The sequence below is a fragment of the Rattus rattus genome, chromosome 14 (genome assembly GCF_011064425.1).
Source record: "Rattus rattus isolate New Zealand chromosome 14, Rrattus_CSIRO_v1, whole genome shotgun sequence".
NCBI classification, from domain to species: domain Eukaryota; kingdom Metazoa; phylum Chordata; class Mammalia; order Rodentia; family Muridae; genus Rattus; species Rattus rattus.
In genome coordinates, this window is record NC_046167.1 from 29784833 (window position 1) to 29801040 (window position 16208).

The window sequence follows — 16208 nt, forward strand, 5'->3', positions numbered from 1 at the left end:
ATACAAGTATAATTTGCTTTAATAGCAACTTAAAAGTTAAACCCTAATCAAAACCATCCCATTATGTTACATTTTCCTAACAGAAATCACAAAAGTGTGTATTCCTGTTCTCCTGCAACAAATACTAAGATACTATTTCCCAAATCTGAATAGTTGAAAAATTTAAGAATTCTGAAAATAAGCTATTAAAGTCCAGGTCTTAAAATGGTAAACTCGGCTCCTAACATAATCAATTGTAAATAAAACAAAACAAAAGACAATACAAATTTACATTACACCAAGCAGAATCAACAATATCATTCTTTTATTTGATTCCATGATCCTATTATAGATTCCATAAAGATCTTTTCTGGGGCAGTCATCAACATAAGAAGCCTGACTTGGGTCCAGATCTCAGGTATACATTATAGACCATGGGTCATAAAATCAATTTCATGGGTCAAGCTAACATTTAAAGCAAAAAAAGAAAATAAGATAGGAAACGATTGTGTTTTTGTGTTGCTTTTGTGTTTGAAACTTGCGTTATATAAATTCAGAGTGAGACACATGTCACTGTCCCATGATATAAAATGCTGGTCATGGTCAAAGATTTCCAAGCCAATTCCCTCAGCTTGACAACCCAGACTATCCCGGAGCCGAGAATCCAAAGATTGCTGCTAAGAGCCTCGCTGCCACACTGCTGAAAACGCTCTTCAATCAGTTGTACTTTTGCTCATTAATAAAAAGGATATAAATTTCATTTGTTTTCAATATGATACTTTTTCAAATGTCACTGTGAAAAGTAACAGATTCAGAAAAATAGTTATTTCCAAACTACCGTTGGGTCCTGTGGGAAATGTTCTATATCATTCAACATTTATAAGTTTCAGTATTTTTGAAATTTTGAAATTTCAAACTGTGGCTTAGTGCTGGAAAACAAACTATAATGAGAAAGTGCTTCAAAAATGATATGTTCATTCTATCAACACAGTGTATGTGAATATATCATTTACAAGCAATGGCTAAATTTTAATGTAAATGTATACCTATAGATATACTTGGTACTTTAATTACTCTATTTTATTGTATTCCGTGTTCTCTCCTGCTCTAACAATCAAGTGGTGAATAGAAATTTAAAGTTTGCTTAGAAGAAACAAACCGACAATTTTTCTAAAGTAAATGCATGCACCAAAAGAGAAAAGTCGTTGACTTTAGGGTTTGGGGCGCCCCAGTTGCTCCCGAGCTGCTGCACTCTACTGCGCACCTGTAGCCGTCACAAACAGTGCCAGCTGACGAAGCAAGCAAGCGCTTCCTAAAGGCTACCTCGGAAACAATGCAATGTGAGTTGTTCTTGGTCAAGACAACAGTCTTTCAATCCAGGATGAGGGCTGAGACCCAGTGACTCTAAAGAGCTAAACTGCGGGGAAGCCATAATCGTCTCCATTCTCAGTTGAACTGCAAATTCAGAACTGGGTTACAAATAAATCCAACTGAATAAACAATGTCACAAACCACACAAAGGTCACTGGTAACTCAGTATTTCAAAATCACTTATCTATTACTAAGAAAAACAAAACATCATGAACTTATTACAAAGTTTAAGTAGAAAAGGCTGAGGAAACAATGAAAGACAAGCAGGCTCCTGACAGGGCACTAGAGGGCACTCTGCCTACAGATCTAGCGAGCACCAAAACCTCGGCCTAAATATAGCCCACTTGTCACTAGGCAGGTGCTGGGAGAGCCTCTCCGGAGGTACGACTTACCAAGCTTGCCAAACAGCCCCTGAGCTGTGCTCATGCAAGCATTACAGGCCTAATGCGTCCCCATCTTCAAGCAGATACTTAACTTACCACAAGACAAATGCTAAAGTTGCTAATCCGTCTGAAGACGTTCCCACAGCTGAAAGCGGCGGTGAACTAGTTAACAAACTTGCAATCTGTCCACCAAGCTTGACAAAGCAGAAAGGAACTGACTAAATCACAACATGACTCGGAGCTGACGTCAATGTGCAGCTCACTTGGAGTTTAACTTTTCCACTTCCCCGCTGAAACATGATTCCAGGAAATGTAATGACGTCAGCCCTTTGAACTCAATTAGCTGAAGAGCGGACCATTTTTTAAAGGCAGGAGGAAAGAACAAGCAGGCTGAAAACATCCATTCTTAGCACGCTGTTTCCCTTATCCCATGCGAGCTAGCTACTACCCAGTAGCTCAACGGTTTACAACGTGGACATCAGATATTTTAACTGGTAGCTAGATTGAATTTCCAACAGGTTGCAGATAAATTATTAGCCTATTTTAGTGAGGCAGAACGAGTAGGGTAAGATAGGAGTGGAGGTAAGATAGGAGTGAAGGAAAGGGGAAAAAAGCAGGGAGGGCGAGCGAGCGAGCGAGCGGGCAGATCTCTGCCTTAGTCAACAGAGCAGTAAAGCCCCAGAGCAAAAGATACAATAGCACTATAAACAATCGCACTATGATGGCTTAACAAAGCAGGCTAAATGTGCAGAAGTACATGAAAAGAAACTTCTTATGCATAAGCGACTAAAAAAAAAATCACACTTCCTAAAACACTCGGAAGTTCCTAAATACTTCTAAACCCTATATTAAAACGAAACAAAACAAAATTAATGTAAATCCCCCTTTATGTTCTTACCAGTTTCATCTCCAGTTACAGCCATGTTGGGCTTTTGCATACAGAGTGGTCTTGTTGGCCGTACCACAGTCCAAAATAAAGTGTTCCAAACTAGCAAGCATGTGTAAGATAAGTAGGAGCACTGACATCACAGTGACGTCACCAGCCTATCACTGCCATCAATTTGCTTTGTCACATAGCAGCTCACTGAAAGCAAAGCCCTGTAAAAACTCTTCCTGTAATAAACCATCCGAATGTTCTTGTTTCTCACTTTTCACATAAAAATCTTTTCAGATGGGCTCTGGCAAAAAAATAAAATGAAAAGTTACAGGGTTGTAGCTCATGGAGTTGTGGAGACAGGAGGAAAGATGAGCCCCATCTGTTTCTCAGAACCAAAGAAGGAAGAGTTTGGAGACCCACATTTCAGGGACTAAACAAAAAATCCTGAAGTCAATACAAAAAAAAAAAAAAAAAAAAGGAAAGAAAGAAAGAAAGGAAGGAAGGAAGGAAGGAAGGAAGGAAGGAAGGAAGGAAGGAAGGAAGGAAGGAAGGAAGAAGGAAAAAAAAGAAAGAAAGAGAGAGAGAAAGAAAGAAAAGAATAAAAGCATTTCATAGACACTCCTAAACTTACTGAGTTAGAAATATCCGAGTACCTCCACTCAGTTACACTTTCATTTGCTAAACCATTTGCTATCACTCCATAAAATCTAGCTGTTCCCAGGGTGACTTGGAATTTGTTCACTTTGCCGGAAATGAGGAAATGCTGAGTCTGGAAACTCACTCTGCCAAAGCAGCAAGTGGAATACGGTGTCTTCCTAACTACCAGGGTAACGTGAACTTGCTGCTGTTTGGTCCTTTTGACACATATAAATAGAAATGTGAAATTCAATGTAATATCTTGAAGTTTAATGGTCTTAAAATTCATAACTAAAATTGCTATTCATATTTTTAATGTCAGCTTTTATATGAGTAACTTGGTGAGATTTCCACACATGAAAAGCTGGATAATTGCTGAAATTTTAGCAAAGGCATTCCACAGCGTGGAATGTTTTCACCTTTACTGAAGAAAAAAGGAAGGAAGGAAGGAAGGAAGGAAGGAAGGAAGGAAGGAAGGAAGGAAGGAAGCAAGCAAGCAAGCAAGCTAGCTGGCTGACATGTTGCTTCATGAGATCCCCCACCCCCGTAAGTTATAAAAATCCACTTTCCTGTATGATTAAAACTCAACCTGACTTTATATTAATGATCTATTTGTTTGTCATAAATAGTAACTTTTTGAGACAGGGTCTCACTATGTATACCTGGTTGGCCTGGAATTCAGAGATCCACCTGCCTCTGCTCCTGTGTGCTGGGACTAAGGGTATATGCACCACCACATGCGACACAATGATTTCTTTTAAATGCTATATGTTTACATTGTTCAATCAAGCATACTGCAGGAAAGGCAAGGACTTTGTTGAGCTACAGGTGAGGTGACCACAAGGCACAGGGTTTTGCAGAGTCCTTGCAATGAAACTGGAATTGCAAGTGAAGATTAAAGACGAGGACTTGTGCATAGTCTCAAACAAGGCTCCACCAGAAGCCAGGTTTACTTTTATCTCATTATGTCTTTGAACTTGAACATTGACATCTAATAAATACTGTATAAACCGGGAAGGGCCCATGAGAGGGCTCAGTGGATAAAGCATGTGTTACCAACCCTGACAACCTAACCTTTGGAAGGAGAGAATTCTTGCAAGCTGTCCTCTAACATGTGTATGGTATACCTGTGCCCACACAATAAAAAACAAATGTTATTTTTAAGGTGGGGATGATTATTGCTATTAGGAAAGCTTTAATACAGCCCTACACTGAACTGTTGCTGACCTTACAATATTTTCAGATATAGGGGACTTTTTTATTTGACCAGGGCCTCCCTCTGTAGCCTTCAAATTGGTAATTCCAAGTGCTGGGATTATAGACATATACACCACTTCCATATGGAAAATGTTCACATTTATCACATGACAGATCTTGGTAGATACTAAAGGCTGTAATGCAAATAGAAGTTGGCACTGAGGCGGGACAGAGAGTGGCAGCACATGTGATCTACTCCCTAAGATGAAGCATTGGGAACTGTGGGGTTGCCTAGGCCAGATTTAGAAGGCCATGGAAGTCTTCCTGGAGGAGGTGTTATCTAAGATGAAACCTGAATAACATAGAATCTGAGGAAAGGGTACCTGTTAGGACAAGTAGTAGATATGAAGGCTGTGGAGGAAAAACAGGCCTGTCAGAGAACATGAAAGAAATGGGATACATGTCAGGAAGATGAGGGAAGGCCTGTGAAAGAACAAGGCCTACACAGGAGGGAAAGGGAGGCAACACAATGGATGTCTAACTTTGCCTAGCACATACCAAGCGCCTGCCGACATTCTCAGTGTGGTCTAGCAAATGCCTGTGCAACCCCTCATTCCTAGGCTGAAATCCTAACCCCAGTGTAACAGGATTGGAAGTAATTACATTTTGTGAGTACAGCTCTTCTGTGTAATGATTTTAAATATTTTAAAGATTTATTTATTTATTTATTATATGAATACACTGAAGCTGTCTTCAGACACACCAGAAGAGGGCATCAGATGGTTGTGAGTCACCATGTGGTTGCTGGGAATTGAACTCAGGACCTCCTGTAGAGCAGTCAGTGCTCCTAACCACTGAGCTATCTCTTCAGCCCCTGTGTAATGATTGTGTTCTAAGGAAAACATCCCTTCCCTCTCTCTATTGGGAAGATAAGGCCCCGAATGAGGCGGGAAGACTCGAGTGTCCCAGATGCTCCAGAAACTAAGATTTCTGAGCCCTTTCCCAGGGTTATTACTGCACAAGTACTGGCTGCTGAGCAGAAGGGACTCTTCCACCCTAGAGCTGCCTGCTGGGTGGACAGGGAGCACCAGGTCATCGGCTATGCGAGGCTGATCTTTTCTGTGATGCAGCTGCATTTGAATCCCCATGTTCCTAAAAGTGGCCTGTAAGCATATACGCCTGTAAGCAACCAAATCAACGAATGGGTTCACGGCGCAGGACTTGGGGACAATCATTCCCATGTCATCACTGCCACGCCAGCTTGAGCTAACAGACATTTGTTCACGTTTCCAGGAAAAGTTATGTAACAAGATTTCATTAATTGGGTTAATGTCCTTAACACACAGGCCCTAGAGAGCCCCTTGCCTTTTGCACCAGGCACGGAGACAGATAATGGTTCTATGTGAATCAGCAGGTACTCCAGACACCCTTAGGTTTTTAGATTTCCCAGTATGCAGAACCACAGACATATATATGTGAATTATGAAAGCAATTCAATCTATAGGATATCTCACTTTGAACAGATCTGGGGAATGTATGTGGAATATTGGGGCATCCACTCTAACCTGAAGACACAAGAGCATAATGAAGCAGCAGAGACACTGGAGATAACATCTTGCTTATAAAAATATTAGTGGCCCAGAATCATTAGAAGATGATGAAAAGAATTTAAATGAACTCTGCCCCAAAACTGAGCCAGGAACAGAACCTCTGCCCAGCATCATCAGGAGAGCTGAAAAGGTGCTACAGCTCCCAGCTCCAGGAAGGCTGGCTGTTGTGGTTATCCAGACCACAGGGACAGCTGCCTAGGTAGGTGATGACAGGAGGAGGAGAAATGAAAACCTTTTAACTTAATACAGGGACTCTGGACAGAAAGGGATAGAAAGTGCAAAGGTAAACTATAAGTTTCCAGCTTGAAACAACAGAAAACAGAAGAAGCAAAAAGGAGGCTGGACCTAGTCACAAAAGAACACACATGGTATGCACTCTCTAGTAAGTGGATATTAGCCCAAAAGCTTGGAAACCTCAAAATACAACTTACAGACCATATAAAACTCAAGAAGAAGGAAGGCCAAAATGTGGATGCTTCAGTCCTTCTTAGAAGGGGGAACAAAATACTCAAGGAAAGAAATACAGTAACAGTGAGTAGAGCAGAGACTGAAAGAAAGGCCATTCAGAGACTGCCCCATCTAGAGATTCATCCCATATACAGCCACCAAACCCAATCACTATTGCTGATACCAAGAAGTGTTTGCTGATAGGAGCCTGATATGGATGTCTCCTGAGAGGCTCTACCAGAGTCTTACTGATACAGATGAGGATGCTTGCAACTAACCATCAGACTGAGCACAGGGGCCCCTATGGAGTAGTTAGAGAAAGGACTTTAGAAGCTGAAGGGGTTTGCAACCCCATAGGAAGAACAGCAATATCAACCAACCAGACTCCCCCCACCCTAACTCCCAGGGACTAAACCATCAACCAAAGAGTACACATGGAGGGACCCATGGCTCCAGCCACATATGTAGCAGAGGATGGCCTTGTCCAGCATAGATAGGAGAGCCCCTTGGTCCTGTGAATGCTCGACTCCCCAATGTAAGGTAATGCCAGGGTGTTGAGGTGGGAGTGGGTGGGTGGGAGGGGGAGCATCCTCTTAGAAGCAGAGGGAGAAGGGATAGGAGAGGGGGGAACTGGGAAAGGGAATAACAATTCAAATGCAAATACATAAACTATTCAACAAAAAAAAAGGAGGCTGGAAAATTGCTTAGTCAGTAAAGTGCTGGCCACACAAGCTTGAGGATCTAAGCCTGGTCCCTAGCACCCACGTGAAAATCCAGGCCCAGCATTTGCCTGCAATCCCAGCAGTTAAAGAAAGAAACCCACCCAGATACAGACGTTTATCTGATATACATGTACATGTATACTCCACACACAAAAATGAATATAGGTTTGAAACTTGTGAAAGGAAAATTATTTTAAACCCCAAGGCATAAAACTTAGGTATATAGTAATAACATAAAACATGAAAAAAATCTAAAAGCATTTTTAAAGTATCAATTTTGCAGCATCAGTTTCTCCTGTAAAAAAGGTGACATGAGAAGACTTTATTCGTTTAGAAAAACAAGGTTTAAGCATAGGAAAATTTAACAAAAGGTTTTAATTTTAATGTAAGATAAACATTAGTGTGTAGACACTATTTTCTCTCCATAGAACAACACCACTTTTTTGTCTTGTTTTACTATTTTCTCTCCATAAAACACCACCACTTTTTTGTCTTTGTTTTGCTGTTTGTTTGGGGATGAGGGGACAGGGTGTCACTACAGAACCCTTGTTAGCTGGGAACTCAGTCCAGGCTCGCTCAAGTAGTCCTCAGCCTCCCAAGTACTGGAATTACCAGCATGCACCAGCATACCCACCTTCAGTCTTTCTTATGTTAAGTTACATCTACTTGTGTAGCTTGTTGTTGACCCGTGTTTCTGTGCTGTGCTGAATATACATGCATACGTGTGTACATGGCCAGTTGTCCTCTGACTCTGCTGACTTCTTTGAGGTAGGAACTCTTTTTTTTAACCTGGGGTTCCTATTTTCTCAGCTAGGTTGGAAGTCAGACAGCCCCAGAAATCCCCCTGTCTGCCCCTTTGGAGCCGTGGTTACAGGTATCTGCACTGCGGCTGACTTGTGTGCGTGCTGGGATCTAAACTTGAGGGCTCATCACTGTGCAACAAGCACTCTGAACCCCGAGCCACATCCCCAGACACCTGCAGACTCTGTGCTCTCATTGCACCCCACACTCACCCCCTAATTACGGAAGAGGAAAAGGAGTCATCAACCAGGCACACCACTGTACATGCCTGCAATCTCAGCATTGAGGAAGCTGAGACAGGGGAATTTCTTCACGTTCTAGGTCAGCTGGGCCATATTTCCAAGAAATAAAGAAGAAAAGTGAGTGTAATACATTCTAGACAAATTGACCCAAAAGATTAGAATTAAAATGTGGTTTAAGTTGTATTAAATACATGTCTTATACTTATCATAAGCACAGCTGAATGAAGTCAAAATAATGTAGTACCTAGTCTGAACCAAACTCATGGCTACATCTTGTTTTATTTCACCACAGAATCCTTTCATAAGATCTACAAGAGTCCTCTTGTCCTCTCTTGTTCTTCCCCTCTTCCCCTTTGTCCCTTCTCTCCCCATTCCCCTCCCCCTTCTCTCCATGTGCTCATGTGCCTCTACTCTTCTCCCCTCCCCCCCTCTCCCCTCTCTCCCTCCTTCCCTTCCTGTCTCCTCTGCACCTACTAACCTCTTAATTCCCCTCCTCATGCCCTGAATAAACTGTATTCTATAATAATAAAAAAAAAATCTACAAGAGTCTATTAGTCTTCACACTAAAAAGGGTCTAAAAGATAGAAAAATTAACACTTGTTTTAAATAAGTTGTGTGAAAGTTAGACTTGGAAAAACAAGGGAAGAAAAAAGAAATTCAAGATATCACTGACTATACACTTAAATGCCCCCATAAAAAGTAATAGAAATATGCTGGAGCCAGTGAGGTGGCTCAGTCAGTAAAGGATTTTTGCTGTAAAATCCTGAGAAGCTGGGTCTCATCTCCAGAACCCACATAAAATGTGAACCAACATATAAGACTCCAAAGTTGTCCTCTGACCTCCATTCACATGCCATGGCATGAACACTGTGCACACACACACACACACACACACACACACACACACACACACACACACAGCACAATATAAACAAAATTTTTTTAAAAACACACTGGGTACAGCATGTGACATTAATGCAATATATTTAACTTAAAAATGCATTCATGCTCCCATCTCCCCTTGTTTTATCATGCCTCTCTGAAATTACCCTTTCTTCAGAGTCAGTGAAAACCATACTTTCAATTCTCTGAAGTATAAACATTGCTTTGAATGTTTTTTAAGTGATCCCACCTAAAAAAATCTACCCCAATATATTTCACAGTACTACAGACAGACACTAAAATGTGTGACACAGTACTCTAAATGCATTAGATTAATAAATATACCTTGAACAACAACCTGGCTGCCTGGGACAAAGAACTGCTGTGTGCCATCGGCTGATTGTGCTGCATACTGTACAATTGTAGCACCTGGCGGAGGAGCTCCTGAATTTGTCATTGTTAATGCCTGGAGTCCCTGAACACCATCAGATCCTGGGTTAGAAATCTGGATTGTTCCACCTTGGGCTATAGCAACTTAACAGAAAAAGAGAAGAAATATTAGATAATTCTGAGTTATTTTAATCCCCTTTTGGGAGAATATAATATATTCTATTCACTACCATTGCTTCCTCTGTTACTTTCTAAGTGGGACCATAAGAAAACCGTTAGCTTCTTTACCGTGGGGTGAACTTTGTAAAAGATTATCAACATGGATGTATTTTATTTTGGTTTTGCTGTTCCGTGTATTTTGTATTTAGAACTTTCTTTAATTCCTAGAGTCTACAAAGTTTCCTTCTAGGCATCCATGCCACCATTATTTTATTATTATTTTATGTTCATGGATGTTTTGGCTACATGTATGCCTGTGCACCACATGCATCCTTGTGTCTGTGAGCCAAAAGAGGGCACTGATCTCCTCCACTGAGTTCCACGGCTGTGAGATCCCGGGCAGATGCCGGGAATCTGCTCCGGGCCCCGAAGAGCAGCCATGTTGTTAACTGCGAGCCATCTCTCCAGGCTCCTCCACTAAACTACTTAAGAGGAAGAGCGAAGAGGAAGATAGGAAGTCTGGCTTTGAATTATTACCTATTCTTTCAAATATTTTTGGTTGTAAGCAACATTCTTTGAGAATTAGGAAATGGTCAGTAAGATTTCCAGTTAGCACAGCAATTACATTAGGCTTGTATTTCAAGTTACCTAACTACATATCTAATTTATTATGGAAGGCAGCTAAGGGCGTAGAGTGCATGTTCAGATCGTGCACTAGGCTCAGGGTTCAATTACAGGCATTCACTGAAAGGAGGGAAGGAGGGAAGGGAAGAAAAGGGAAGGAAGAAGAAAAGAAGGCAGGCAGGAAGGAGGAAGAAAGGAAGGAGGAAGAGAGGGAAGGAGGGAGCCAGGAAGGCAGAAGGAATTTGCAACTCTAAGTGAGTTAAATGAGGGTTTCAAATTCCAATTACAGAAATTGAATTTTCTCTTTTCTGTTTGAGACAAGGTCTCATGTATACCAAATCTTAACAGTGAACTCACTTGCTAGCCAAGGATGACCTGCTTTTGCCCACTTGTTGCTGAGGTTACAGGCCTGCACCGTTATGCCCAGTTTCATAAAGCGGTGGGGACTGAACCCAGGGCTTCATGCTTGGGGGCATACACTCTAACAAGAGGACGACATCCGAGCCTCAGAACTTCACTTTCAACAACACTACAGTATTAGGCTTCTGTAGTTCTCTTCAGAATACTGAGAGAAATACAGAATTACTTTGTTTTTTCCTATTTTTTTTCTTACTTTCCTCCTTTTTAGTATTTTTAAAGTAATTTTTCTCTAAATTTCCAACTGAAGATTTTTTCATAATATAAACATTACAATATTGAGTCTATCTCATTATTATCTCTATATCATCTCATTTTGTCATTTATTTAAAATATGTATGTTTGAAAATATACTTATTATATTTTTCAAAACATAATTAAAAATTAAAATACACATGCACACGCATACACCCCTCATATCCCCAGCACAGTTGGCGCTAGCACATGCCACCATGCAGGGCATGGGAAAACAATTCTACTGATAAGTCTCTGACATTAGCCTTTAATACTTTATACTGGCATTATGAAATGACAGAGGACATTCCCATTCAAAAGGGTGACGATTGTTGGAGACTAAAACTTAATGTTTCAAGCAGGAAGCTTCTGAAAAGCCAAAATATCCAAAGATGGAATAATTTGCTTTTAATAAACATCAATCAGGAGAAAAGGTAGGAAAATAAGATACATCTGAATGAATTTAAATATATATTTTTATGTTGGCCTTTAAAACAAACAACAAACAAAACTTATCAGCCAGGCATGATGGCATGTGCCTGTAATCCTAGCAGTCTGGAGGCATGGCAGGACAGCTGTGAGTTCTAGTCTAGGCTACAATGGGACCCTGTCCTAAAATAGCAAAACTATTACAGAAGTTTCCAACATATATAACAGTGGAAAGAAATGTGTTTGTTGTTTCAAGTTTTTTATGTGGGGTCTCATGAAGTCTGGGTTGTCTTAGAACTAGAAGATGACCTTGAACTCTTGATTATACTGCTTCTACGTCCTACTTGCGGGGATCACGGGCACACACTGCCACACTCAGCTGGGATCACAGGCACACACTGCCACACTCAGCTGGGATCACAGGCACACACTGCCACACTCAGCTGGGATCACAGGCACACACTGCCACACTCAGCTGGGATCAGAGGCACACACACTGCCACACTCAGCTGGGATCACAGGCACACACTGCCACACTCAGCTGGGATCACAGGCACACACACTCAGCTGGGATCACAGGCACACACTGCCACACTCAGCTGGGATCACAGGCACACACAGTGCCACACTCAGCTGGGATCACAGGCACACACACTGCCACACTCAGCTGGGATCACAGGCACACACTGCCACACTCAGCTGGGATCACAGGCACACACACTGCCACACTCAGCTGGGATCACAGGCACACACACTGCCACACTCAGCTGGGATCACAGGCACACACACTCCCACTCTCAGCTGGGATCACAGGCACACACTGCCACACTCAGCTGGGATCACAGGCACACACACACCTGAGTGCCACACTCAGCTGGGATCACAGGCACACACACTGCCACACTCAGCTGGGATCACAGGCACACACACTGCCACACTCAGCTGGGATCACAGGCACACACACTGCCACACTCAGCTGGGATCACAGGCACACACACTGCCACACTCAGCTGGGATCACAGGCACACTGCCACACTCAGCTGGGATCACAGGCACACACTGCCACACTCAGCTGGGATCACAGGCACACACAGTGCCACACTCAGCTGGGATCACAGGCACACACTGCACACTCAGCTGGGATCACAGGCACACACACTGCCACACTCAGCTGGGATCACAGGCACACACTGCCACACTCAGCTGGGATCACAGGCACACACACTGCCACACTCAGCTGGGATCACAGGCACACACACTGCCACACTCAGCTGGGATCACAGGCACACACACTGCCACACTCAGCTGGGATCACAGGCACACACTGCCACACTCAGCTGGGATCACAGGCACACACACTGCCACACTCAGCTGGGATCACAGGCACACACACTGCCACACTCAGCTGGGATCACAGGCACACACACTGCCACACTCAGCTGGGATCACAGGCACACACACTGCCACACTCAGCTGGGATCACAGGCACACACTGCCACAGCTGGGATCACACACACTGCCACACTCAGGCTGGGATCAGAGGCACACACACACTCAGCTGCCACACTCAGGGATCAGAGCACACACTGCCACTCAGCTGGGATCACAGGCACACACACTGCCACACTCAGCTGGGATCACAGGCACACACAGTACCACTCTCAGCTGGGATCACAGCCACACACTGCACACTCAGCTGGGATCAGAGGCACACACTGGCTGGGATCACACACACTGCCACACTCAGCTGGGATCACAGGCACACTGCCACACTCAGCTGGGATCAGGGGCACACACTGCCACACTCAGCTGGGATCACAGGCACACACTGCCACACTCACCTGGGATCACAGGCACATACACTGCCACACTCAGCTGGGATCACAGGCACACACACTGCCACACTCAGCTGGGATCACAGGCACACACACTGCCACACTCAGCTGGGATCACAGGCACACACACTGCCACACTCAGCTGGGATCACAGGCACACACTGCCACACTCAGCTGGGATCACAGGCACACACACTGCCACACTCAGCTGGGATCACAGGCACACACACTGCCACACTCAGCTGGGATCAAAGGCACACACTGCCACACTCAGCTGGGATCACAGGCACACACACTGCCACACTCAGCTGGGATCACAGGCACACACACTGCCACACTCAGCTGGGATCACAGGCACACACACTGCCACACTCAGCTGGGATCACAGGCACACACTGCCACACTCAGCTGGGATCACAGGCACACACACTGCCACACTCAGCTGGGATCACAGGCACACACACTGCCACACTCAGCTGGGATCAGAGGCACACACTGCCACACTCACCTGAGATCACAGGCACACACAGTGCCACACTCAGCTGGGATCAGAGGCCCACACTGCACACTCAGCTGGGATCACAGGCACACACACTGCCACACTCAGCTGGGATCACAGGCACACACTGCCACACTCAGCTGGGATCAGAGGCACACACTGCCACACTCACCTGAGATCACAGGCACACACTGCCACACTCAGCTGGGATCAGAGGCACACACTGCACACTCAGCTGGGATCACAGGCACACACACTGCCACACTCAGCTGGGATCACAGGCACACACACTGCCACACTCAGCTGTGAAGAAGTATTTCTGTCATTCATTCATTCCCTTACCTATTCATCTCTTAAGCCACTAATTTTTTTTTTTTTTTTTTGGTTCTTTTTTTCGGAGCTGGGGACTGAACCCAGGGGCTTGTGCTTCCTAGGCAAGCGCTCTACCACTGAGCGAAATCCCCAACCCCTTAAGCCACTAATTTTTAGTTATACATCCCCAGACCAATAAGGCAAATTTTAGGTCTTATATAATTGACAAAGACAGAAAACATGGATTTAAAAAGTGGAAACCTAGCCAGGCACAGTGGTGCACCCCTTTAATACCAGCACTGTGAAAGAAAAGACAGTTAGGCAGATGATTATGAATTTAGGCTCAACCTGTCTACATGTTGTATTCCAGCCAGAGTTCCACAGTAAGAACCTGTCTCAAAAAAAAAAAAAGTTCCCAAAAGAGGAGCACAATATATTCAACTTAAAGTAAGACCTGAGCTCCCTTTACTTGATGAATGTTTATTTTCAATCCTAAACTTTTGTATAGAAGTAATTCAAATACACAAGCACATAAATATTTAAGCAGATGTAATTTAAAACTACTTTAATTTCAAACTATAATTAGAAGATTCAAAACTGAAATCTCACAACATTAATTTTGTTGTTGTTGGGGGTTTTTTGTTTGTTGGGTCTTTTGTTTTTGTTTGTTTGGTATAGGGTTTCTCTGTGCAGCACTGACTGTCCTGGAACTCACTCTGTAGACAAGCCAGGCCTCAGACTCAGAGATACACCTATCTCTGCCTCCCAAATGCTGGGAAAAAGGGTGCGCGCCACCAAGCCCAGCGACTACATTAATATTCAACAAGACAGCAGGAGCGGGCTGGTGGCAGAGTAGAATGCATGAAACACAAGGCCTTGGTGTTGCACCACACTAGAGCTGTGTGCGTGTCCGTGTATGTGTGTCTGTGTGTGTCTGTGTGTGTTCTGTGTGTGCTGGAGAGGGGCAGAAGGAAGTGGGGAGAGAGACCCGTGTCTTGAAAGCCAGAGGTATAGAGAAGATACAATCACAGTAGCTATTAGAACAGCAACACAAGCGTCAAAGAGCCACATTTACATGTCAATAACTACATAGATAATTTCGAAAGTTACTCGAGGGATATAAGTAATGTCACTGCTAAGAATATACAAATTCAGGGCTGGAGAGACGGCTCAGTGGTTAAGAGCACTGACTGCTCTTCCAGAAGTCCTGAGTTCAATTCCCAGTAACCACATGGTGGCTCACAACCATCTGTAATGAGATCCAATGCCTTCTTCTGGTATGTGTGAAGACAGCTACAGTGTACTCATATAATAAATAAATAAATCTTTAAAAAAAAAAGAAGAATATACAAATTCAGTTTCTTTAGAATGTGTAAACCAATTGCCTTTATGAGAAAAGTATTTATTCATAAGAGCATCCTAAGGATTCTGAATTCTTATGATAGATATGTACATGTATGAATATCATAATAAATCACATTCCATAACTAGTAAAATATTTTAATTCTTTAAGCAGTTCACAATGTCCATACTTGTTATTTCGTGAAGGTGGATTTTAGTTTGGCCCACTTACCTTTAATATACAAGAATAAAAAGATGAGTCATAGAGACTCATTCCAATAATGTTCTCAGGAAAACACAATAGGAGCACAGAAAACTCACGGGACATCCAAAAAGAATCATGTGAAGCCTTGGCAGCAGCCTTTCATTGTAAAGAAAAGACTGGGTAGAGCAGAGTGTGGGTTTAAAACCTTCTCTAAGAGAACAGTTTATTGAATTAAAATTTTTAGTCACTTGGGGACTAGAGAGATGGATCAGTAACTAAGAGCATATGGCTGCTCTCTCAGAGGACCCAGGTTTATTCACGGCACCCACATAACGGCACACAACTATCTGTAATCCAGGCCCAGAGGATCTGAGGCTCTCTTCTGACCTCCTCAGGTACCAAGGACACACAATGAACAGACAAAAATTCACGCAAAAAATTACCCATACACATAAAAATATTTTTTAATTTCATTTAAAATTGTAAGACATTTGTCTTTTCACTTTTGCTTTTATGAATTCACTATATATTTTAAATGTTTTATGCAGCAAATAACATTCTTTGCTACTATCATCGATAAGGCCATCATGTGGTAGCTTAGCTTATCTCTAGGTAT

General features: G+C 43.0%; 1 protein-coding gene across 34 annotated transcripts in view; it reads right to left on the reverse strand.

Annotated features, from left to right (window-relative positions):
• The window catches only part of Crem (cAMP responsive element modulator), a 65291-nt gene that overhangs the window by 11195 nt on the left and 37888 nt on the right, over positions 1-16208 (reverse strand). For 13 of the 34 annotated variants that reach the window (XM_032884307.1, XM_032884342.1, XM_032884341.1 and 10 more), the window contains one exon: positions 9493-9681. The exons of 12 other annotated variants lie outside the window; for them this stretch is intronic. In XM_032884307.1, coding sequence (XP_032740198.1) covers positions 9493-9681 — 189 coding nt within the window. Of the gene's footprint in view, positions 1-1829; positions 2251-2631; positions 2911-9492; positions 9682-16208 lie in introns of those variants that run through there. 9 more of the 34 variants (XM_032884329.1, XM_032884333.1, XM_032884331.1 and 6 more) reach the window with 9 other exon arrangements.